This window comes from Thalassophryne amazonica, chromosome 19 (genome assembly GCF_902500255.1).
Source record: "Thalassophryne amazonica chromosome 19, fThaAma1.1, whole genome shotgun sequence".
Classification (NCBI taxonomy): Eukaryota; Metazoa; Chordata; class Actinopteri; order Batrachoidiformes; family Batrachoididae; genus Thalassophryne; species Thalassophryne amazonica.
This window is the reverse complement of record NC_047121.1, coordinates 22,493,539-22,519,680: the sequence shown is the minus strand read 5'-3', so window position 1 is coordinate 22,519,680 and position 26,142 is coordinate 22,493,539. Positions and strand designations below refer to the sequence as shown.

The following is a 26,142-nucleotide window of genomic DNA, read 5'->3' as shown; positions in this document are numbered from 1 at the left end:
GCTTTGAAATGTGCGAAGCGCAGTGAACACATCAGCTAGCAGTTCGCTTAGCAGCAGCACTCTGATCGCTTCCGCCGCCTTTTATGATGTAAAAATGCTGAATTCATGTGATTGTTGTACAAAAGCTTCAGATATCTGTCGCTGAGATAGATGATGACTGGTGTGCAGTTTGAAGCTCAAATGAGGTGTTAATCTGTGAACTGCGTCACCAGGGGGGACCAATTTTTAGGGGGATCCTTCGGTCTGCGACACCAGGAGTAAATTACCCCAGGTGTAGCAGTGCAGTGGCAGAAATCTCTGGGTCGCGGGCTCACAAACAGAACACTGGAACGAGACCTTGAGTTGGCATTCCATTTCTCTACTTCTATGTTTATAATTATATACTGTCCAAGCTCTATGCTGTCACCAATGCAGAGAATAATTGATTATGTTGTCAGATATGTTGCTGTAAGGTACACCACTTTTCTGGGCACCAATGAAGCACTCAAAGGCGTCAAAATCCAACGTGTTACCATGGTAACGAGAAAAACTACAAAATTCAGCCATAACTCAGATGTAAAGAACATTTAATTGACTCCCTCCCCCTCAGGAAAATTACATTCATTTATTTGTGAACCAGGGTGTAATGTTCGCGCTGGAGCATTAGCAGACATATTTTTTAGTTATGTAACTGTGTGCTTCCTGTACAACAATCCTGTGTGGTGCCTGGACACAAATCCCGCTTCGCTTTCACGCCACGCTGCGTCCACGCTCAAAAGTGTCACTTACAATAAATATGGATAAACTGTGCTAAAGGGCTGGATCGCAGACAGGTTAAGCTTCATTCCAACGCGCGTGTAACTTCTGACACACGCACACGAAGCGAACGCTTCATCTTGTGTGCTTCTGCCTCGATCCCTTTGCCATGTCCCTGCCTCTCAACCGAACCAATGGATTCAGAGCCTCGTTTCCCTCTGCGGCGATTGACGTCAGCCTCGGTCCAATCACCGCCGCAGCCAGTGCTCCTGGCAGCCAATCGTCAGTCGGATGTGGCTGCGGGGACTCCGTCAAGCAAGGTGCGGTGCGTTTGTGTTATGTGTGCTGTCCCGAGCAGCGGTGTTGACAATAGGGTGAAAAAGAAACATCTCCCGAACCACAAACGAGCTGAAGAGAATACTTAACTCCACGGTGTCGGGAAGAGAAGCAGTTTGGTCAGCAACAGGAATGTAATTGCGTTAGTGTAATCATTTTATATAGCCGTATTTTTGTTATTGATGGGAGTTTGCTGAAGGAAGAGGCTACTTGTGGGTTTGGCTGTTTCAGGCCAACATTTTGCGCCGAGCTGGAGGTAGCCTATCGGCTAGCTGGTCGATTTCCAAACACGATAATTACTCGCTGAAGTCTCCGTTGCAAATCGTATAGCATTAAGCTCAAAGTAGTGCGACTGGAGAGCACTAAGGAGCCACTTCGGGTCGGGACTCGGGACGGTGTGTGTGTCAGCCAGTGAACACTAGCTAACGGTAGCAGCGTTAGCACTGCCCTGTATTTACGTCTGGGATGATGGGTGATCGCCCAAACCCGCCCAGGTAACGTCTTATCATCACACACAGACACTTGTATTTGATGTATTCAACATGGTTTCCTTTGCAAGATGCACAGAAAGCTAAATAGGTGTTAGCCAATAAGCTAAAGCTAGCAACATGTTCAATTGGAGCTAACCCGCGATAGCTGTTGCACTGATGTTAGCTAGCTACATTAAAAAAAACTTCTCTTCAACAGAACATGACGTGCATGTCAAAATTCTGTATGGTTTTCGCGGTAGAGATATTTGAATGCCCCGTGTGTTCACAAATGATCCCTAACTAACGGTTATATGCATTTAATGCAGAGATATGACAACGGCTGTATGAGGAGCTAATGTGGCTAGCTGGCTAACGTCAGGAAGGTTATCATGCTGTCAAGTTTTGAACATTCGGCTGCTGCCAGGCCGAGCATGGCCAAGATAACACCTCATTTGCCTTGATTTTTGACCTTATGCAGTTGGTGGCATACTTTGCTGCTCAGCAACTGATAACAGTAAACTAACATTAAATGTCCCTTATAACATTTTAAATGGTTGTCTTCTTTTTTGGTATTTGTCTTAGGTAATAACTTAGTAATCAGTTCCTTCAAGCAGGGAAGAAAACATTTATGGGCAGGTTTGCATCAAAGTTAATGATGTTTAATACTTATTGGCTGAAGAAAATCCCCATTGACAAGTATAACTTTTCTGTCAAATTTGATATGAACTTTGGTTGGCTTTGTATTACAACCTTCTCACTGTAAATATGGTCTGGGTCTGTCATGTACTCTTTAATATGACAACATAGTTTCTTCATCCTCTTCACTTGTGACAATGACACTGTAGTAACAGATAATGACTGAGCAGTAGATGGGGTTTAAGTGAAGGGCTTCTGTAGAGAGACAAATATGTTCTGGTCTTTTGTCAGTGTGTGTTCAAGGCTTTTAATCATATCTGGCTCGCCCTGTCAGTCATGGGAATAACAGTACTGTGCAACAGCCACATGTGGTGTTATGTTTTACATGTGTTGTCTTATCAGCTGTGTGTGTGTGTGTGTGTGCGCGCGCGCGCGTGCATTTGAAACTTGCTGTTTTAATTTGTTCTTCGCTCTGTGACCACTTGCAATTACTTGACATGCTGTCAGATTACAGAAAAATCAGGTTTTCTGAAGATATGAGTGACAGGATGATTTAACCATGTTTGGATCAGTTCCTTGTTTTGGCACAATCATATTTATTGATTCATCAGTGGATTATATGACAAAGGATGTTTTAGGTTTCTTTTTTGGTAATGCAGGCATTGACATTAAGCTTTTTAGTGTACTTGTCCATAGGACAAGTAACCCTGGCAGTTTCCCAGTTTACTTATCCTATAGGAAAAGTTGACTGTCCGGACAACCCATGAGTGAGATTCAAATTAAATATATATCACATGTACTTTGCTCTGACTTGTCACTTAATAAAAAACTTTAATTTTCCAACATAAGAATTGCAGCTGAAATAGAAAAATCATTATGCCGCGTTCACACCGGGCGCGACGCGAGCGACTGCAGCCACAGGTTGCCATGTAATCCCTATGTAAGGACGCGTTTTGGCGCCAAACCGCGCAACGCGACACGATGGAGGCGAGTGAAGCGATTTTGAGCATTTTGCGCGTTTGTGGCGCGATATTGCGTCGCTTCACGTCGCGCTGCCCTCCTCCCCAAGTTCAAAAATCTGAACTTTTTCGTCTCGTCGCGCCGCGATGACCAATCAGGGACTGAATATGTAGTGACGTGGAGATGTCTGGAGTTTGACTGAAGATGTGAACATGTCCTGTATCTGGTTGCAGCCTGTGAGCAGGACTTATATGTCTCTTTTGTCCTTTATTTCACAATCATAACAGAGTTTTTCATAATGCGAATCGTCCTGGAGATTATTTTACTTATTAACTACACAGCTGTATAATAAGCAAATGGTGACTGGCTTCTAAACACAATTATGACAGAGTTTTTTTGGGGAAAGAGCGAGGAGCAGCCAGCAGCAAACAGCGGAGTTTCTTTTTTCTGTCTTTTTTATTTCTTACGTGCGCGCGCGAGCGAATTGTCTGTAGAGAATATTTTATTAATTAACTACACAGATGTATAATAAAACAAATGGTGACTGGTTTCTAAACACAATTATGACAGAGTTTTTGGAGCTAGCAGCAGCCCTGCTTGTAGCAGCGGGAGCGGAGCTTTTTTTTTTTTTTTTCTCTACGTGCGCGCGAGCGAATCGTCTGTAGAGAATATTTTATTAACTAACTACACAGATGTATAATAAAACAAATGGTGACTGGTTTATAAACACAATTATGACAGAGTTTTTTGGGGGAAGAGAGAGCTGCAGCAAGCATCGGAGTTTCTTTTTTTTTTTATTGTTTACATGTGCGTGCGTGAACGGGACAGTTGGTCCTCAAACTGGGTCCTGCAGAGTAGGAAGGACCGCTGAAAGCGGCCGTCATCTAGACACACCTCCTGCAGCAAATAATGATACTCTCTGTATTGGGAGCTTTCCACAGCAACTCGCTCCGTGTGATCAAGGTCCGTCATGTTAACTTGACTAACAACCGGAGCTGGCGAGCGGAATGGAAGCTCCTCCTATTTGATGACGCACCGGGGTGAATTTTCGCAGCGAAAGTCCACCCAAGCAGAGCGACGCGCCAGGCGAAGGAGGCGTGTCCGTCGCCTGGCGACCCACGCAAATTTGTAGCGTCTGATCGCGCCCGGTGTGAACGCGGCATTACATTTCAACATTTTCTGGGACTGAGATTCAGATTAAATATTTATCACATCTACTTTGCTGTGACATATCACTTCATGAAAAAGTTAATACTGTCATTCTTCTCACCCTGTTCAACTCTATGAAAATGAAGCTTATTTATTATTGTTTACAATGACTGCATGTTTGATTAATTAGGAGATAACTACTGTGGAAGTACTGAAATTACACGTTTTCATAAATTGCTTCTCTCCTGTGTGGGTGGTAAAATTCAATTTCCAAAAAATAAATTTTATTACGTATTGCATGCATAGCCTCTAGCCTTTTAATCTGTTAACCAAGACATAGCTCATAATGTTTCTCTCCTGCGATTGTTCATAATTGGGGAAAAAATTAAAATAATTGGTAAATGCTAATATGCATCTGCTTCTCTCCTGTGTGTTTTCTGAATTCATCACTGTTCAATGCATGATCATTTACCAGTATGTATTTTATAAAGCAAATCAAATTCTTTTATTTCAACATTTAAAAATTAATTACTGGTCCGCAATTGAAGGAAAATCCCGACAGACATGCCAGTATATTGTGTTGTCCTCTTCCTTGTGTCCCAGCCATGGATAATCCTATGTCCAGCTACTCACAAATTTCCTCTCTCTTCCTTTCTCTTCATACCTCTTCTTTGAAGCTTCTACACTTGCAGGGGTTGATGCTTTGCGTTTGACTGGCGCTTTCCCTGATATCTGGCCCAGTTCAGAGGTTTTAGAAAAGACATTCTGTTCAATATATTCTTCAAAAGGCGTGTTAATCGATGTGATGTTTGTTATCTAATGTTTCCCGCCACAGCTTCTCGCAAGACAATGCTATGAACTAGGGCTGCCACAAATGAGTCAACGATTACTTTGCGATTAGTCGACTCGTCGGATCATACATAATTTCCTAAATTAAGGCCTGCAGCATTTTCCGAGAAACATCAGGGGATGAAAACAGAAACATTTCCAAATCAGTGACTATTTCTTAGACTTCATTTACATCAGTCATTCAGAAATACAAACAGTGTGGTACTTTATAGTAAATCTGTGTCAGGTAGGTAGTTCTCAAAAACTAAATATCCATGCTGGAAGGAGACAAGTGAGGGAAGCCACCAAGACACAACTCTGGAAGAACTTTGTCTTCTGTGAGTGGAGAAACTGGGAATAGTGCAACATTTTTTTTTAAATCTTCATTTTACGTGTATAGTCCCAACTTTTCTGATTTGTGGTTGTTTCTGTTGCATTTCTGAACTTACAGAACTGCTATAAAGAAAAGTGTGAACATTTTATTGTGTTTTAAAACTTTGTGGAGCAAATGCAAACACCAAACTCTTATAGTAAGTCCCTTTGGCTGCTCCCTTGTTTGCTCTTGGGGTCGCCACAGCAAATCCAAGGTGGATCTGCATGTTGAATTGGCACAAGTTTTACGCTGGATGCCCTTCCTGACGCAACTCCACATTACATGGAGAAATGTGGCAGGGGTGGAATTTGAACCCGGAACCTTCTGCACTGAAACCAAGCGCATTAACCACTTGGCCACCACCCCTAAACACCAAACTCTTATAAAGAAGGAAAAAATACACGGACATGTGCAGGAAAACTTTGATATAAACAGAACAGAACAATGCAGGCTGATTTGACTTCCCATATTTTTTGTATAAATAAATCAGAATAAAATAAGAGGTAACTCACTTTGAAATGAATAAAACATATAGCTGCAGCTTATAATAATTTTGGAAAAATAACAAAAATTAGCAGCTTGTATTTTTATTCTGACTCCAGTTCATTTTAGTGTGATTAAGTCATTTTTGTTCTCCTCATCAGTCACGTTTTGTGTCCTGAACACTACATTAAGCTTAAGATTGAACAAATAAATACCTTTGGAAAGTAACAGCTGTTAAAGTTCAGCGTTCTCACCTGCTTTATGTGATCTGTGCGTCTGAACATCACTGCACAGCTTCTCCACAGCAGGGTTTTTTTTAATCCGTGTATGTGTAATTTTTGCTCAGTTCATTTACATATTCTCATTTTTAAAGGATGTTTTGAGGATATTTGACCGTTTATTTCATCTCATGATCTCATAAATTCAGTATACGACGTGCACATGGTGTGAACAGGTCGGTGCCATCAGAAAAACACCGGTGTGGAAAGAGAAGTAAAGGCAGCTCCACGGTTTTTGTTCGGGTTTTTTAACGTGTTCACTCGGGTTAAAATCCTCTCTCTCTGCTCCGCGCTCGCTGTACTGATGGTTCTTGGCAGAATGTAACGTCTCGTGCCTCCGTTCAGGAATCTCCCTCCCTCGCAGTCTGCAACCAGTTGACTCCGCACGTGTGCACACACGCACACACACACACACACACACACACACACACACAGAACACCTCCGATAAACTGCGTATTTTAGACAGCTTTGAACATGACGGCCACTGTTTTAATTGGCTGTCTTATCCAAGTTTGGCAGGGTGGCTCGCTGCCTAAAACTATGAATTGAGAGTAAACAAAGACTTAAAATAAACGACTCGTCGACTACTAAATTAGTTATCGACGGTTTCAGTAGTCAACGTTGTCGTGACTAGTCGACTAGTTGAACCAGCCCTACTACGAACGCACACTCCATACAGTGGTCTCGCACACACATTGTTATCATGTTTTCCGATTGTCCGCTGCGTGGAGAGTGGCGGGAAAAAAACCGAAGACGCTTTCTCGCGAGGTGCGAGACAAGATGTGATGTAAATAAAACAAAAGGCGGGTGGTCAGGTATTTTGATTCCAAGCGATGAAAATAAGAATTTGAATGTTTTAAACCAAAAAAAAAAAGTCACTTGTCCGGTCGGATAACGATTTAGAACATATTGCTTGTCTATCACATTTTACATTTGTCCCGGACAATTGGACAAGCGTTAATGTCGATGCCTGTAATGAATATGGATTGAACTGGCTTTTCTATTAATTCACATAAAAATGACAATTTCCTGTCCCAAGAAATTATTGTGTCAGTGGAATGCATCAGACTTGCAAGTCGGTTCCATTTATTTTAATTTCAGGTTGTTTTTTATTTATACAGTGCCAAATCACAACAAACCTGCTCCAAGACACGTCATATGAGTCAGGTCTAATGTTACTAACCCTTAAAGTAAGCACACATGTGACAGTGAAAGGAAAAAACCCCTCTGAAGATGTTCACATCATCACAGAGATTGTCAAATTTATTGTATTCCTTTCTGTTTTTCTGGGTAATCATTTATTTTTTCACATCTTTACAAGTTTTGGGTCTTTCCTGGTGTCAAGCGCTTAGCCAAAGTCGGGCCAAAGTCTTGACATTTTGCTGAAATTGCGATGGGATGTTGCTTTCTGTTTTTTGTTTTCCCCAACTTGTAAAATTGAACCATTTTCCAGTGTCTTTTTTTTTTTTTTATTAAGGTTGGTGAACTGGGTGATTTTTATTAAATTTTTTTTAATCCCTCTTTCTCTGCAATTCAGCCAATGCATTTCTGCTGGAAGTTGAACATGCAAGCCTTGCAGTCAGTTTATTATTATTATTATTATTATTATTGTTATTGTTTTAATTGAGTTACCGTGTTTGTGAAGCGTTGTGTGTTGCCCAAAAAAGTGAAAATTAAAAAGCGAAACACTCAGTTCGAGTCTGAGCGAAACACAGAAGGGAGAGTGGACTTCTTCCAGAGACTGGCCGCGGACAGAGCTGTGAGGGTAGCGCTGAGCCGCTCATAGAGAGGCAGCCACCGGCCGCCACGCAAATAGCCACCCTGACGTAGAGCGGAGAGCAGGCAGCGGATGAAACGGCATTTTAAAAAAAGAGATACACTGCTTCGCTTTAAATGCGCAGTAAGCTATTTCATATGATCAGCGTGGAATGTTTTCTCCTAAAAGTCTTTATTTCACTCTGTGTCGCATTAGAAAGCTGTAGCTATTGTGCTAATTTGATTAGCGGTTACATGGCTTATGCATGCACAAGTTTTCTTCCATTTGTTTTTCTGGGAACGTTACAGCACCACACACAGGCCTGGCATATGTACTACAATGTTAAATGAAGCTTCAAGGCACAGAATTTGCCTCAAACATTTTTTGTAATCGAATTATTCGAGTTACTCGACTAATCGTTTCAGCCCTAAATGTAAATAAAAAACAAAACCAAAAACAGGTTTACATCTTTCTGTTAGGTAGGTGGATTTCTTTCCAAGTTTGTGACGTCAAAACGTCCTGCCAAAATTGTCTTTGTTACATCAGTCTTCATGGCATCTCCACCAGTCAGAGCTGTCATTCTATTTTAAAATCACATAGCTTCAACTTTTTTGTCTGAGGTTTTTTTTTTAAATTTTTTTTATTAATGTTTCTCTCTGTGTGCACTCTTCACAATGGTGCACACTTCTTGCACAGCGAAACAGTAGAGCAGGTTCTCTGATCCCCTGTCATGCAGACATAAAACAAACATTGCATGTCTTTGGTTGTGTTGTTTTATCTACATGCAGTGGGCATTGTGCCCATTTGTCACACAGGTGATCCTGTGCTGTCATCTCAGTATGACTGGTGGCAGCAGTGCAACAATAAGGATGTCGGCTGCTGTTAAACGGCATAGAAGAAGACAGTTGGCATAATGCTGATGACACAATCGACTCGCATCCCCCAGAAGTTAGGGCCAATCATGATTTTGATTAAACATGGCTGAAAGCCAAACAAAGGAGTTGGTGAAAAAGACCGGTGCAACATACATTATTTGGACTTGGTTGGGATTTATGCCACCGGACGTGCAGCAGCAAACTCTGTAGAGTGTGTGGGGCAGCAGTTATGGCTACAAGAGGTAACATGAGAAACCAAAGCTTTTTGAAACACTGAATCAATATGTAGCAATTGTGTTGAAATTGTTCAGTGTTTTGAAGCATTTGATACAATTAAATATGGTGACATCTGCAGGGTAGTGTTAAACACAGCACTTGCATGGAACGGTAAAGGCCAAGGTGTCATGAAACAGTAAAGCACTGTTATGAATGTTTAATAATAAAGGTTCCATGTGCATCTTGAAGTTTTTGGCTATATTTTCATTTTAAGACATCAATAATATACTTGTGTGATGGGATTGTGCCATCATAAAATACTGTAAGTATATACACACACACACACACACACACACACACACACACACACACACACACACCACACACACACACACACACACACACACACACACACACTCACTCATGTTCAACCGCTTAGTCCAATGAAGGGTCGTGGGGGGATGGAGCCTATCCCAGTAGTCATGGAGTGCAAGGCGGGGTACACCATGGACAAGAAGCCAGTCTGTCGCAGGGCCACATACAGACAAACAATCACATTCACATCTGTATGCACACCTACGGACAATTTAAAGTTTCCAATCCATCTAACCTGTTATGACTTTGGATGTGGGAGGAAGCCAGAGCACCCGGGTGGAACCCATGCAAACAGGAGGAAACCCGGGGAGAACATGCAAACTCCACACAGAAAGGTCACAGGTGGGAATTGAACCCATGACCTTCTCGCTGTGAGGTAACGGTGCTAACCACTAAGTCACTATGCTGCCCTGTCCTATTACTGTATGTAATAGATATAAATTGGGAAATGCATGTGCAACTACTGTTGGAAAATAGTTGTTCAAACTGAAGTGGATTTGGGCACTTCAAAGGTTTTTATAAAAAAAACCACCACTTTTATTCCACACTGGAATAAAAGATCATTCCAGTGGTGTTCGGCTTCAGTCTGTTCCTCTTCTTTGTTACTACCTCTCCAGTTTTGGAGAAGACCCTCTTGCATGGCACAGAAGTTACTGGCATATGAAGATAGATTTTGTCCAGCTTGTAAAGAGTTGGATAAACAGCAATTTAACAGTTTGGCTTTCCTTAGGGTCTATGTAACCTGTTCTGAAATAGTTATAATTTATATATCCTTATTGCAAGAGGCTGCAATGTATCGTAATATAGATTTTAGGTCATATCACTTATCCCGAGACCCTAAACTCAAATGCGGTCTGATCTCATCCAGGGCAGTGATTCAACAACAAACATGGGATCAGTACACTTTCACTTTTAGGCTCATGTTTAGGAAGAAAAAGGTAAATTAACTGATTCGATCTATGCCCCCAAAGTTTCTGATGGAATAATCCCTTTGCTTGCTTCAACTGGCTGGCTAGCTGTTCTTCTATTAAATGTAAACAGCACGCTGACTGGTGTGGCCACTACCTGTGTTGAGGGAGAATACCACGCCTGCTCCTGCACAGATTATGAAACTAGAGAGACACACAGTCTGTGACGATGAGATGAAATGTAGGTGACTTATGGAAACAAATATGCATGTGTTATACTCATACTGTGCATAGTTGTACTGTGTATTCTGCGTTCTGTTCAGTTCCCTGAACTGTTGTGTGTACCATATGGTTCAATACCACAAACCGTACGGTACACCATACATGTGGCGATTGACCCAGACTGACTCCAAGTTGCAGCTAGTGGACAAACTGAGTGTTTTTTTTTTTTTTAAATAGATGAACACACTGCTTTGCTTTAAATGTGCAGCAAGTCTATTTCAGATGATCAGCGTGGACTGTCTTTCTCGTAAAAAGCTTTATTTTACTCTGTCGCGTTGGAAAGCTGTAGCTTTTGGTGCCACATTGACTAGCTCCCACACGGCTAATGTGCATGCTCTAGTCTTCTGTTTTTTTTTGTTTTTTTTTCTGCGGATGTTACAGCGCCAAACACAGGCCTGGCATATGTACTACAACGTTAAACGGAGCTTCGAAGCACAGAATTTGCCTCAGACATTTTTTTTGTAATGGAATTTTTCGAGTTGCTTGACTAATCGTTTCAGCCCTCCATTACACATTTCACTCATGGTACCAACATGACACTTAAGTCAGTCATGGTAACAGCAACATACGCCTTAACTAAAGTGACTAAACCAGTTGAATGACAAAAACACACTAGATTAATAACACTAACAACACTGTTAAACTAACATAAACCGCAATAACATTTAAAACCTCAAAACCCCGGACTCCCATGGTGCATTCCAGAACAATGTCCATTTGTCCTATCAACTTTCTGTTTCACAGCATTCATCCTTGACCCATAATACATAAGCATACCAAACACCAAATGTCTGCTCTTCCCAGTTTCGCTATGATCGAAGCCTTATACACGCTTGGCTATTATAATATAAAAGGGAGGTGTATCCAAACATTTGACTGGTACTCTAAGTGGACTTTCTGATATCAACAGGCAAACCTGTTCACAATGTAGGAGCATGATAGGCAAAGGCTCTAAAACCTACTAACGTCTTTTAACCTGGGTACACCAGAGCAAGCTTGAGTTCTGTGATTGCAAGACATGAGAAGGAACATAAGTTTTAAGATAGTTTTAAGAAAGAGATCTTGTATTGGAATCTGTATCAGTATCAGCAGTTGCATATTGGATTGAAACTGAAAAATTGTGGATTGGCCCATCTCTGTCCATTCAACAGATTAAACGAGGCTGACAGATGATGCGTGCTACAGCAGATTGTCTCTTGCTGTCCAGCTCTGCTATACGCAGGAAAAAATTGTCTTGCAACAAGAACTTAGCTGAGTTGAATGAAATGTCTTTCAATGAATGAAAATATTCTTTTCATTGAACAAATGGGAAACCTATGGTTGGGGGGGGTGCACCTACAAAGGTTCATGCCATTTGAAATTAGACTCACATGAAGCCGACAGCAGCGGGTAGAACAGACTCTGTGTCTGACCAGGAGTTTACTCCTGTTAGCAGGCGAGAGACTCCACACTGGTGAACAGAGCGAGAGCATTGAGGAGCTCAGCGAGGCATGGAAACACACATCTGCTTTCCTGAATCCAGTGGAAAAAGAGCTTCTATGTGTCCCCACAACCACTACAGCTACTAGATTTAGCTTCCTGATTTTGCCTTGGATTTTGTTCATAGGTGGGATTTTGCATTCTTACCTGAAGCCAGAATACAGCCATCAGGTATTGTAAAGACTTTGCGTCCATCCGTCTATCCTCAGCATAAGTTCATTCCTGGACTTGACGAGAGCATCTTCAAATTCACAGGGAGCGTTATTGGGACACAGACCTTGGACAAGTTCAAAGATGGCTAACCTTGACCTATTTAAGGGGTCAAAAAGTCACTTTATGTGTCATATTTTTATGCCCATACAGGGTATTTTAACATTGCATTTTATATATATGTATATATATATATATATATATGAGAGGGTGCTGATAAGTTCCTGGCTTTGCCCAGAAAGAAGAGAGCCCGAATTATGAAATAACATATTTATTCAACATATTCCCCCCTGAGACTGATGCACTTGGTACAGCGTTGTTGCAACTTTTCTAGACCGTTCAAATAGAATTCCAGCCTGACCAGAAAATAAATAAGAGCAAGGTCTTTAATCCCATAGTTGCTCCTGGTGTGTAATGAGCCCCTTGTATGGCAGCACCCTGACATGGGGGTGAATGTGAGGCATTACTGTAAAGCCCTTTGAGCGTCTGACGCAGATTGAAAAGTGCTATATAAATGCGGTCCATTTACCATTTAATTCCTTTGGTTGGGCCTCAGACCACCTCTCAGTAGCATGTTTGACGTCAGAAATATTCTCAAAACTGTACCTCTTCAGTTGTATCTTTAGGTTAGGCAACAGATAATAGTCTGAAGGGGCCAGGTCAGGTGAGTGGGATGGGGTGGGGGGGTGGTGAACCAACTGGAAATGCAGGGTGTCCAACTTGGCAGCCACAATGTTGGACGCGGGATCCCTTTCCACGGCTTATGCCAGTTTGGCCTAGGGCAGCTGTGCCTGCACTAGTAGCTTACCACCACCAATGTCAATGTACAGGTGTATGAATAGTGCAACTTGTAATGTGCTTTGGGTGTCTTGAAAAGCGCCTTATAAATCCAAGTTATTATTATGTCAGATATATCAGTATAATAATTTTTTGATCTTTATTTTGAAACAACTATACACAAAGCTTTTAAACCAGAGATTAAAGTTTTGTGGTTATTTTTTGTGGATCGATGTACTTTCCAAGAAAATGGAGACCAATCCTCTGTTTCCGATGGCGGTGTAGTGTATCATAGCTGATCCGTGATTCGTACTGACTGCTTTCCATGGTTCAGCATGCATGTGAATGAAGTTGACAATTGTGATTTATTTTTTTATTGGTGTCATTATTTATGTCTGCCAAGGACGTAATAAAATAATCAGCATTTATTTATTTATTTGTCCGTCTGTCAGTCTGTCTGTTAGCAAGATTCCGTCAAAACTACTGCACGGATTTTGACAAAAGTTTCATCACAGGTAGATATTAGGCCATGCAAGACTCCATTAAATTTTAGAGGTGATCCAGATTTGGATCAAGTTTCACTTTATATAGGCCTTTGAAGAATTACTGTTAACTACTTCACAAATTCTCACCAAACTTGCACCATAGATAGATATTAGGTCATGGAAGACCCTACTGAATTTTGCTGTTGATCTGGATCCAGATTTGTGGACTTCAGAAATCTCTGATTGGTATTTTTATTTTATTTTTTTAAGTGATAACTGCATTAACTTTGATGGAGTTGCCATACAAATCACGCTGCTCATGTAGTATGCAGCCTGGCTTTTCTGAATTGATTTCCTCAAAAGTTGCACTGATAAATCTGCTGGCTGAATGCATTAAGAATCAGCCCGAGAATGCCATTTTTTTTTTTTTTTTTTTTGAGTAGTCAGTTCAACTTGATAAAGTTCATCATCTTGCTTTGTCTGTGTGGTGGAGCGAGCAGCCAGTGTTTACTGCTGTGATCAGCACATAGCTCTGTGATTTCAAAAAGTATACAAACGCACTGCTTCGCTTTAAATGTAAGTCTCTTTTAGATCACCAATAGTGCGCACTTTTCGCTGTTTGACAGAGCAGACTCGCAGAGCCACAAACAGCTGGGGCACTCGCTTTCTGTTCATATGTCTGTTCTGCAGCTCCAACAGACTGAGGTCAATGTACCAGCACCTCAACTGGTATTTAGCACCGCAGTCTTGTTTGAGGGTGGGCGCTAAAGGGATAAAATATGCTGCATATGACGTAATTTCTCTCCTTCCGGAGCGTGAAAAACCACAGCAAATGTTTTTTTTGGGGCAAATGACATGTAAACAAAATGAAAAAAGTGACGATGCAGTGGGAAAGTGGACATGTGTTGGATGTGTCGAGGTGGTTTTGCAAGCGAGAGAATGTAGCTACTCTGGTTAGCTGTGTAGGATAACACATACTGACACAACGTCTCCCACTCGCTTTGTCTTCCCTTCTCCACTGGAAACAAAACAAAAAAAAAAACACTTTTCACAACTGCTTCGATGATTGCAGCCAAAACAAAACAGTACAACCATTTGTCTGTGTGAAGTTATGCTGTGTATATATTGCTCAACATGACCGGCGGTCCCCATAAGTGTTCAAATCCCATGATATTACGCAGGGTTATAACGAGACTGCAGTGTCCCATTTTAGTTTCAAAACAAAATCGGAGATTGCCAAGACTTGGCGTCCGTCCGTCCGTCTGTCCAAGGTCTGTGTCCTAAGAATGTTCTCTGTGAATTTAAAGACTGTGGCAGTATAGAATTGGACTTATGCTGAACACCGATGGCCGGACTTGGGGCTTGAAAATTAAACAACTAATTAAACAACTGCCTAGGGCTGTGCAATTAACCGAATTTCGATCGCGATATCGATATTTGTATCAAACGATCTCCATTTCATCAGGCCAATCCGTCAACGTGTCCCAAGACGCATGACGTCCTGAAAAAAGTTCAGCGATCGCCTTCCTTGAATATGCGTCAAACAGCAGTAGAGCTATTCTCCCATCACCCTGCTGGGAGAAGCTTTTTTTCAGCTACTTTTCGGAGTGACGCTGACCGAGAGAGGACCGATAACTTGGTGGGACATCTATCGAACGGCAACAGCGGGCCGACCCGCATGGAGAAGCTGCCCTTCAGGCATCATTCCTGGGCAGAGCGAGGCAGGCAGCCGGGTGATGGAGCAAACCCATTCAGTCCGAAATGTCCCACTTTTGGATATATGCGAAGTCCCAGTTTGCCCAACGGAGTTTAGTTCTGCAGCTTTATCGAGGTGAGAATAATGTAAAAATAAACGTGACGTTTACTGAACTGCTCTGAAGGTTTAATGATTGGCTAACATTAGCTTAGCTTTTCAGCACAGTTGATCTGAGTGAACGCTTTAATTTGTAAATGGTTCAGTTGTTTTTATTTTTACCAAATAAAGCTACAGCTTTTTTCAGACACCACAAAAGCTTAACTTTAAATAACTTATTTTTTCAGGCGTTTTTGTCCATCGTTTCCCCCGTTTTTTTCCCTTTTTTATATATAAACTGTTTAGTGTTTCTTTATATTTAAAGAAATATTTTTATTTGTCCTAATCAGGAACATTTGCTGTGCAGACAACCAAATTTCCATTGATGAGCTGAACACCACGAAGTCCAGTCGAAAGAAAACATCTCTGCTCTTCAAAATAGGACAAAAGTGTCTTTGTGCGAAACCACCAGAGTTCAAAGCTGCAGAAGAGACCTTCATCTGGTCCTGAGAATCCAGCAGAACATCACCTGCTTCTAAATAAAAGGCTCTTTCAACAGCAGCTATTATTATTTTTAAAAAAGCTGTTTCATTTTATATTTTAATAATAAATGAACGGATCATTAAAAATGTCCACGAATCAAAGTCCAAAGACAAGTAGAAGCTCTCCACTTATTGTGCTCAAATTCATATTTTAGAAATGACTCTGTCCTGATAACAACATTAAAGGCAATTACATATTGAAATTACAAGTTGAAATGACCATTAAAAAAATTAATCATGATTCATGAGGTTTATGTCACAGAAATCCTACTTTACAATCACGCTGCAGTCATTGTTAAATTATTTCCTGTTGCATTTATAATAAACATTTGTATTTACACTCAACAAAATATAAACGCAACACTTTTGGTTTTGCTCCCATTTTGTATGAGATGAACTCAAAGATCCAAACTTTTCCACATACACAATATCACCATTTCCCTCAAATATTGTTCACAAACCAGTCTAAATCTGTGATAGTGAGCACTTCTCCTTTGCTGAGATAATCCATCCCACCTCACAGGTGTGCCATATCAAGATGCTGAATAGACACCATGATTAGTGCACAGGTGTGCCTTAGACTGCCCACAATAAAAGGCCACTCTGAAAGGTGCAGTTTTGTTTTATTGGTGGGGATACCAGTCAGTATCTGGTGTGACCACCATTGCCTCATGCAGTGCAACACATCTCCTTCGCATAGAGTTGATCAGGTTGTCAATTGTGGCCTGTGGAATGTTGGTCCACTCCTCTTCAATGGCTGTGCGAAGTTGCTGGATATTGGCAGGAAACTGGTACACGCTGTCGTATACGCCGGTCCAGAGCATCCCAAACATGCTCAATGGGTGACATGTCCGGTGAGTATGCCGGCCATGCAAGAACTGGGACATTTTCAGCTTCCAAGAATTGTGTACAGATCCTTGCAACATGGGGCCGTGCATTATCCTGCTGCAACATGAGGTGATGTTCTTGGATGTATGGCACAACAATGGGCCTCAGGATCTCGTCACGGTATCTCTGTGCATTCAAAATGCCATCAATAAAATGCACCTGTGTCGTCGTCCATAACAGACGCCTGCCCATACCATAACCCACCACCACCATGGGCCACTCGATCCACAACATTGACCTCAGAAAACCGCTCACCCACACGACGCCACACACTCTGTCTGCCATCTGCCCTGAACAGTGTGAACTGGGATTCATCCGTGAAGAGAACACCTCTCCAATGTGCCAAACGCCAAGCGAATGTGAGCATTTGCCCACTCAAGTCGGTTACGATGACGAACTGGAGTCAGGTCAAGACCCCGATGAGGACGACGAGCATGCAGATGAGCTTCCCTGAGACGGTTTCTGACAGTTTGTGCAGAAATTCTTTGGTTATGCAAACCGATTGTTTCAGCAGCTGTCCGAGTGGCTGGTCTCAGACGATCTTGGAGGTGAACATGCTGGATGTGGAGGTCCTGGGCTGGTGTGGTTACACGTGGTCTGCGGTTGTGAGGCTGGTTGGATGTACTGCCCAATTCTCTGAAACGCCTTTGGACATGGCTTATGGTAGAGAAATGAACATTCATACACGAGCAACAGCTCTGGTTGACATTCCTGCTGTCAGCATGCCAATTGCGCGCTCCCTCAAATCTTGCGACATCTGTGGCATTGTGCTGTGTGATAAAACTGCACCTTTCAGAGTGGCCTTTATTGTGGGCAGTCTAAGGCACACCTGTGCACTAATCATGGTGTCTAATCAGCATCTTGATATGGCACACCTGTGAGGTGGGATTGATTATCTCAGCAAAGGAGAAGTGCTTACTATCACAGATTTAGACTGGTTTGTGAACCATATTTGAGGGAAATGGTGATATGTGTATGTGGAAAAAGTTTAGATCTTTGAGTTCATCTCATACAAAATGGGAGCAAAACCAAAAGTGTTGCGTTTATATTTTTGTTGAGTGTATATACAGTGTCTGTTTTTCTGGTTGAAATGAGATATAAATAATCTACCAGACTTTAAAAAAAAAGTACAATTTCCATGTTATTTTGTCTAAAAATAAATGTCCGAGGTTCCTTATGTTAAACAAGAAATTATCTAATCTGAAATAACAGGTGGTTTTAATTTAACAGATGAACGGTTTCTAAAGAAACCATTATTGATTATTTAGCTATTTTAATACAAGTGTTCTAAACTTTTTAAACAGTAATCAGAAATTCTGAGGTAAACAAACAGCAAAAAACATTTCTTCAGAAAACTGCTCCATAAATGACCTGTGACACGTCTAACAATTATTATTTTTTTTAAGAGTGAGAGAAATGCTGTGTAACAAAAAAAAAAAAAAAATCGTTTGAATAATCGTGATTTCAGTATTTACCTAAATAATCGTGCTACTGATTTTTTTCCATAATCAAGCAGCCCTACAACTGCCAATTATAAAGAACACAAGGCTCATACGGTCAAGGGTATTTTAGCATTGCACTGTTTCTATAACTTAGAGTGCAAATATAAATTGTAAATTTAAAAAATAGACGTAAAGTTGCAGCATAAACAAGTTTATACAACAATTCACATTAACATGCAGGAAATGCTTCAGGTGTTTTTTTTTTTTTTTTTTTTTTTTTTTTTTTTTTGGCTATTTGCATGAAGGAAGATGCCACACAAATTATATTTGTGCCACTAAGAAAAACAATTCCTGTCCAATGCACATCAGAAGCCCCCAAAATTTGTACAGATATTAGGGTTATCCATGTGTATTTTCCCCCAGTTCCTTGTTTTTGTAGCATTTTTTATTGGTGTTGGTATAGACTATCCTGACTTTTAGTGGCAAAACAAAAAAGAGGAGGGAGGTTGATCACACTCTGGTTCAGACTGTGATGATGTGCTCCACGCTTCAATCGTCTTCATGCAGTTAAAAAAGACTGGTATGCGATATATATACGATGGCTGTCCATAAAGTATAGGTCCTTTTTATTTTTTTCAAAAACTATATGGATTTCATTCATATGTTTTGACGTCAGACATGCATGAACCCTCGTGCGCATGCGTGAGTTTTTTCCACGCCTGTCGGTTGACGTCATTCGCCTGTGAGCGACTCCTTGTGGGAGGAGTCGTCCAGCCCCTCGTCGGAATTCCTTTGTCTGAGAAGTTGCTGAGAGACTGGCGCTTTGTTTGATCAAAATTTTTTCTAAACCTGTGAGACACATCGAAGTGGACATGGTTCGAAAAATTAAGCTGGTTTTCAGTGAAAATTTTAACGGCTGATGAGAGATTTTGAGGTGACACTGTCGCTTTAAGGACTTCCCCGGTGCGAGACGTCGCGCAGCGCTCTCAGGCGGCATCATCAGCCTGTTTCAAGCTGAAAACCTCCACATTTCAGGCTCTATTGATCCAGGACGTCGTGAGAGAACAGAGAAGATTCAGAAGAAGTCGGTTTCAGCATTTTATCTGGATATTCCACTGTTAAAGGAGATTTTTTTAATGAAAGACGTTCGGACGGGTCCGCGCGTCGGGACGCAGCCGGCGCGGAGCGGCGGCACAGGAAAAACACCTCCGTGTTTGATAACCATTTGTAAAATCCAGGCGGCTTTTGATGGCTTTCAGTGGAGTGAGTATATGAGAAATTGTTTAACAGGCAGGACATGTTCCAACTTGTCCTTAAGGCTTTCAACAGAGGTGTTTTTCCTGTGGCGGAGCGTCGGGACGCAGCCGCCGCGACGCTCCGCCACAGGAAAAACACCTCTGTTGAAAGCCTTAAGGACAAGTTGGAACATGTCCTGCCTGTTAAACAATTTCTCATATACTCACTCCACTGAAAGCCATCAAAAGCCGCCTGGATTTTACAAATGGTTATCAACACGGAGGTGTTTTTCCTGTTGCCGCGGCACCGCGTCAGCTGCGTCCCGACGCGCGGACCCGTCCGCACGTCTTTCATTAAAAAAATCTCCTTTAACAGTGGAATATCCGGATAAAATGCTGTTCTGAAACTTCTCTGTTCTCTCACGACGTCCTGGATCAATAGAGCCTGAAATGTGGAGGTTTTCAGCTTGAAACAGGCTGATGACGCCGCCTGAGAGCGCTGCACGACGTCTCGCACTGTGGGAAGTCCTTTAAAGCGACAGTGTCACCTCAAAATCTCTCATCAGCCGTTAAAATTTTCACTGAAAACCAGCGAATGACGTCACAGACAGGCGTGGAAAAACTCACGCATGCGCTACGAGGGTTCAAGCATGTCTGACGTAAAAACATATGAATGAAATCCATATAGTTTTTGAAAAAAATAAAAAGGACCTATACTTTATGGACAGACCTCGTATAGGCCCAACACCATAGTAGGAGAAACATGCCCATATCATGATGCTTGCACCACCATGCTTCACTGTCTTCACTGTGAACTGTGGCTTGAATTCAGAATTTGGGGTCGTCTCACAAACTGTCCTGCAGCCCTTGGACCCACCATGCTTCACTGTCTTCACTGTGAACTGTGGCTTGAATTCAGAGTTTGGGGTCGTCTCACAAACTGTCTGCAGCCCTTGGACCCAGAAAGAACAATTTTACTCGCATCAGTCCACAAAATATTCCTCCATTTCTCTTTAGGCCAGTTGATGTGTCCTTTGGCAAATTGTATCCTCTTCTGCACGCTTTATTTACAGAGGGACTTTGCGGGGGATTCTTGCAAATAAATTAGCTTCACACAGGCGTCTTCTACCTGTATATATCTGTAACTGTATATCGCTACCAGGTATCATGGATCAGTTTGGATATGTCAAAATACTTGAAGAGGTCATGTTGCCTTATGCTGAAGAGGACATGCCCTTGAAAATGGGTGTTTCAACAAAACAATGACCCCAAGCACACTAGTAAACGAGCAAAATCTGGGTTCCAAACCAACAAAATTAAGGCCTCGCAGATGTGAAGAAATCATGAAAAACTGTGGTTATACACTAACTAATTTACTAATAGCCCAATTTCTTAGCCTTAAGAGTGTGCATATCATGAATGCTAGGTCTTGTTGGATTTGTGAGAATCTACTGGTACCCTTGTTTCCCAGTAACAATAAGAAATATACTCAAAACCTGGATTAATCTTTTTAGTCACATAGCACTACTCTTATTCTGAACACTACTGTAACTGAGACACTGATTTTAGAATTTAGAAGTTAGAATTGGTGTGTCAAGAATGTGCCGAACTGCCCCATTCCAAAAAAAAAAAAAAAAATTTCGAGGGCATGCCTCCGGACCCATTTAGAGGACTTTTGCGCCTTCAGCGTTCATGTTGTACTGCTTTGCCGCACAATCCGTCCAACTCCAAAAAGTTTCAGTCAAAAAAAGATTTTCCTCACTAGCACCCATGCAAACAGCACCGCTATGTTGATTATATTATTTGTGCCTAAGTAATTGTAAGTGCTCTTTTGTGCTTTGAAATCTTATGTAGGGTTGAGTCAAACACGGATCTTTTGAGTTGTGTTGCATTATTGGTCCAAGATCCTTGAGCTTTTCTGCTGATAGCCTCCTTTAAAATTTCCTTTGTGCTGCTGTACGTTTTGTTCTCTTGCACCAGCTACTGTTGTTCCTTGCCGTGCTGATGCCGTATGTCAGGTTCTGTGTCACGTAGGAGTGCTCCACTCTCTCCTCCTTTTCTTGCTGTCTCTGCTTCTTGCTGTCTCCCGTTTCCTCCTTGCTCTTTAATCCCACCCTTCCAGTCGCTCTCTGGATGTCATCTGGTTATGTAAGAGGCATTGGAGGGGGGATGGCTTTGGTGTTTGAGTGCCATACGCCTGGCCAGCTGCTGTAGGCTCACTCTCCCTCGTGTAGTGGCAGCACTAGAGGGAGGGAGAGGATGACTGATGGTTACTCATGGGGATTATGGTGCCCTATTGCACAGGTAAGGTAGGTTCAGGTATTGATTGTATTCTTGTGCTGCTTGTTAATTTATTTAGTCTGTGATAAAGGAATTCTAGTTGGAATTTCATTGCACTGTGTACACTAGGGGTGCCGGCAAAAATTGATTCACGTCCGAATCGCAATTCTTATTTATTATGATTCTGAATCGATCCAAAATGTCCAAGAATCAATTTTTAAAGCTGCAGCTTTAGCATGGCTGACGAAGAGCTAATTCAGCCAGCACCTTCTTTACAGTACACTAACTGTGTTCAAGAAGGAAACAATATTTATTTTAAAAATAGCTGATATTTTCAGTCCCTCGTGACATTTTTTAGATTTCAAATGTATGTACCTGTTTCTCAAAAAAAAAAACAAAAAACAAAATCCACATTTCCTCATCACTTTTTTTCTGATGTCACAGATAGTAAAAATTATTTTTTTATTATAAATTGATTACAACCAAAGAGCTGGCAAAAAAAAAAACAAAAAAAAACCCAAAACAGTTTATCATCACCACCTGCATGCCCAAATCGCCTGCATTATTTATTTTATAATCACCATTCTGTGTTCTGAACTCTGCAAATATCGTCACTGTTGTCAGACTGAAGGTTTTCCTCCAAGGTTTAGTCTCCCTCATTGTGGTCTAAATAAGGCTCAAAACCATAACGCTGCGTTCAGACCAGGCACGACCAGACACCACAAATTCGTGTCGGTGTGTGGCGACGGACGCGCAACCCATCGTCCGGCTGTGGTCGCTCTGCTTTCACTGTGAAAATTTGCCCCAGTGCGTCATCAAAGAGGAGGAGCTTCCCATTCTGCTTGCCGGCTCCGGTTGTCAGTCAAGTTAACATGACGGACCTGATCACACTGAGCAAGTTGTTGTAGAAAGCTGACAAAACGTCATGATACGTTCCCAATTGGGGGAGTATCATTGTTTGATGCAGGAGCTGCGTCTGGATGACGGCCCGCTTTCTTGCGGTCCTTCCGCCTCTGCAGGACGCAGTTTGAGGACCTCCTGTCCCGTTCACGTGCACACATGTAAACACTAAAAAAAAAAAAACTCTGTTCCCCCTGTTGCGGGGCTGCTGCTCGCTGCAAAAACCTCTGTCATAATTGGTTGAGAAACCAGTCACCATGTTGTTATTATACATCTATGTATGTTAATTAATAAAGTAATCTTCACGGATGATGCACTTGCGCGCGCACCGTGAAAGGGGAAAAAAAAAAAAACCTCTGCCTGCTTGCTGCGGGGCTGCTCCTCGCCCTTCCCCAAATACTCTGTCATAATTGTGTTTAGAAACCAGTCACCATTTGTTTTATTATAAATCTGTGTAGTTAATTAATAAAATAATCTTCAGGGACGATTCGCTCGCGTACGCACGTAAAAATAAATAAATAAATAAAACCTCCGCTGCTTGCTGTGGGGCTGCTTTTCGCTCTTCCCCAAAAACTCTGTCATAATTTTGTTTAGAAAGCAGTCACCATTTGTTTTATTATACCATCTGTGTAGTTAATAAATAAATAATCTTCAGGAACGAGTCGCTCGCGCGCCACAGCTAAAAAAAAAAACCCTCCTCTGCTGGCTGTGGGGCTGCTCCTCGCTCTTCCCCAAAAAACTCTGTCATAATTGTTTAGAAACCAGTCACCATTTGCTTTATTATACAGTTGTGTAGTTAATTAATAAAATAATCTTCATGGACTATTTGCTCATGCGTGCACATAAAAAAACAAAACCTCTGCTCTGTCATAATTGTGAAATAAAGGACAAAGGGACATACGTCCTGCTCACAGGCTGGCTACCAGAGACAGGACATGTTCACAGCCAACTCAGTCAAACTCCAGACATCTCCACGTCACTACATATTCAGTCCCTGATTGGTCATCGCGGCGTGACAAGCCGAAAAAGTTCAGATTTTTCAACTTGGGGAGGAGGGCAGTGCGGCGTGATGGTGACGCAATTCGCGTCACAAATGCGCCAATTGCTCAAAATCCCTTGACTCTCGTCCATTCACGTCGCGCTGCGTGGGTTGGTGCCAAAACGCATCCTTCCATAGGGATTACATGGCAACCTGTCACTGCTGTCGCTCGCATCGCGCCCGCCGTGTGAATGCGGCGTAAGGCTGTGTCCCCCACAGTTTCTTCAAAATCACCTTCAGACTGGACTTAAAAAAAAAAAAAAAAGCTCCACACTAGAAAAAAATCACCCAAAAACAGCTCACCTCTGCTGTGTTTGCAATTAATTTGGGCATGAATCAGCAGGTCCCGTTTTTGTGATGTAGCAACAATATGTCTTAGGGCTGAAATAAAGTGCAGGCTTCAGACAAGCTGTTGTTTATCATTCACCTGGGCACTTATAAACTTTTATATACAGGATTTTGTAAAATATCAACATTTCCCCATTTTTAGTGATTAGTTGTGCATTTTGTGCATCCCCCTCTAGCGCCACCTTATCGTGGTGGGGGAGTTTGCATACCCGGATGATCCTAGGAGCTATGTGTGTCGGGGGGCTTTGTGCCCCTTGTAGGGTTCTCCCAAGGCAAACCCGGGTCCTAGGTGATGGATCAGACATGGGGCAGTTCAGAAGCTCCCATGACCAATAAAAAATCAAGGACAGAGGCGTCGCACGGTATGGCGGTGCCGAGTCCCCACCCTGGAGCCAGGCCTCGGGTTGGGGCTCGCGTGCGAGCACCTGGTGGTCCGGGCCTTAGCTCATGGTGCCTGGCCGGGCTCAGCCCGAAAGAGCGACGTGGGCTCGCCCTCCTGTGGGTTCACCACCTGCAGAGGTGGCCATGGGTGTCGGATGCAGAGAGGACTGGGTGGCGGTCGAGGGCGGGTGGCCCGGCGGCCCGGTCCCGCGCTCACAGCCCCTGGCTGTTGGGACGTGGAATGTCACCTCACTGGGGGGGAAGGAGCCTGCGCTTGTGCGGGAGGTTGAGAGATACCGAGTAGAGATAGTCGGGCTCACCTCCTGAACAGCTTGGGCTCTGGTACCCAACTCCTGGAGAGGGGCTGGACGCTCCACTTTTCTGGCGTTGTCCACCGGGCGAGGCGGAGAGCTGGGATTGCATTACTTATTACTCCCCAGCTCAGTCGTCATGTGTTGCAGTTCACTCACCGTGAACGAGAGGGTTGCGTCCCTATGCCCTCAGGTCGGGGACAGGTCTCTCACTGTTGTCTCGGCCTACGGGCCGAGCGGCAGTGCAGAGTACCCGACCTTCTTGGAGTCCCTGGGAGGGGTACTAGATAGCGCTCTGACGGGGGACTCCATTGTTCTCCTGGGGGATTCAGTGCCCATGGGGCGGCGACAGTAAGACTGGAGGGGCATGATCGAGGAAGCACGGCCTCCCCGATCTGAACCCGAGTGGTGTTCAGTTGTTGGCCTTCTCTGCTAGTCACAGTTTTATCCATCACGAACACCATGTTGAGCACAAGGGTGTCCCATAAGTGCAAGTGGCACTAGGACACCCTGAGCCGGAGGTCGATGATCGACTTTGTAGTCGTATCATCTGACCTTCGGCCCGTGTCTTAGACACTCGAGTGAAGAGAGGGGCTGAGCTGTCGACCGATCACCACCTGGTGGTGAGTTGGAATCGCTTGGAGGGGAGGAAGCCAGTCAGACATGGCAGGCCCAAACGTATCGTGAGGTCTGCGGGAAGACTGGCGGAACCCTCTGTCAGCGAGGTCTTCAACTCCCACCTCCCGGAGGCTTATTCCCAGATCTGGGGGAGGTTGGAGACATGGAGTCCGAGTGGACCATGTTATCCTCCATTGTCGATGCGGCCGCTCATAGCTGTGGTCACAAGGTCTCTGGTGCCTGTCGCTGGCGGCATCTCCGAACCCGGTGGGTGGACGCCGGAACTAAGGGATGCTGTCAAGCTGAAGGAGGAGTGCCTACTTGTCTTTTTTGGTAGGTGGGACCCCGAGGCAGCGACAGGTACCGGCAGGCCAAGCGTGCCGCAGCCCGTGCAGTCGCAGAGGCAAAAACCCAGGTCTGGGAGGAGTTCGGGGAGGCCATGGAGGATGACTATCGGTCGGCCTCGAAGAAATTCTGGCAAACCGTCCGACGCCTCAGGAGGCAGAAGCAGCTCTCCACCCGCACTGTCTACGGTGCGGGTGAGAAGCTGTTGACCCTGACTGGGATGTTGTCGGGCAGTGGAAGGAATACTTCGAGGATCTCCTCAATCCCATCGTCACGTCTTCCGAAGAGGAAGCAGAGACTGGGGACTCAGAGGCAGACTCATCCATTACCCAGGCCGAAGTCACCAAGGTGGTTAGAAAGCTCCTCGTTGGCAAGGCTCCTGGGGTGGATAAAATCCATCCTGAGTACC

At 43.1% G+C, this 26,142-nt stretch overlaps 1 protein-coding gene across 2 annotated transcripts in view; it reads left to right on the top strand.

The window, feature by feature from the left end:
• Positions 1–1,048: 1,048 nt before the first annotated feature.
• ppp2r5eb (protein phosphatase 2, regulatory subunit B', epsilon) overlaps positions 1,049–26,142 on the top strand; it is a 156,612-nt gene continuing 131,518 nt past the window's right edge. The window contains exon 1 of one of the 2 annotated variants that reach the window (XM_034194918.1): positions 1,049–1,565. In XM_034194918.1, the coding sequence (XP_034050809.1) occupies positions 1,537–1,565 (29 nt within the window). In that variant the 5' untranslated portion in view covers positions 1,049–1,536. The remainder of the gene's footprint in view (positions 1,566–26,142) is intronic. The other variant, XM_034194919.1, reaches the window with a different exon arrangement.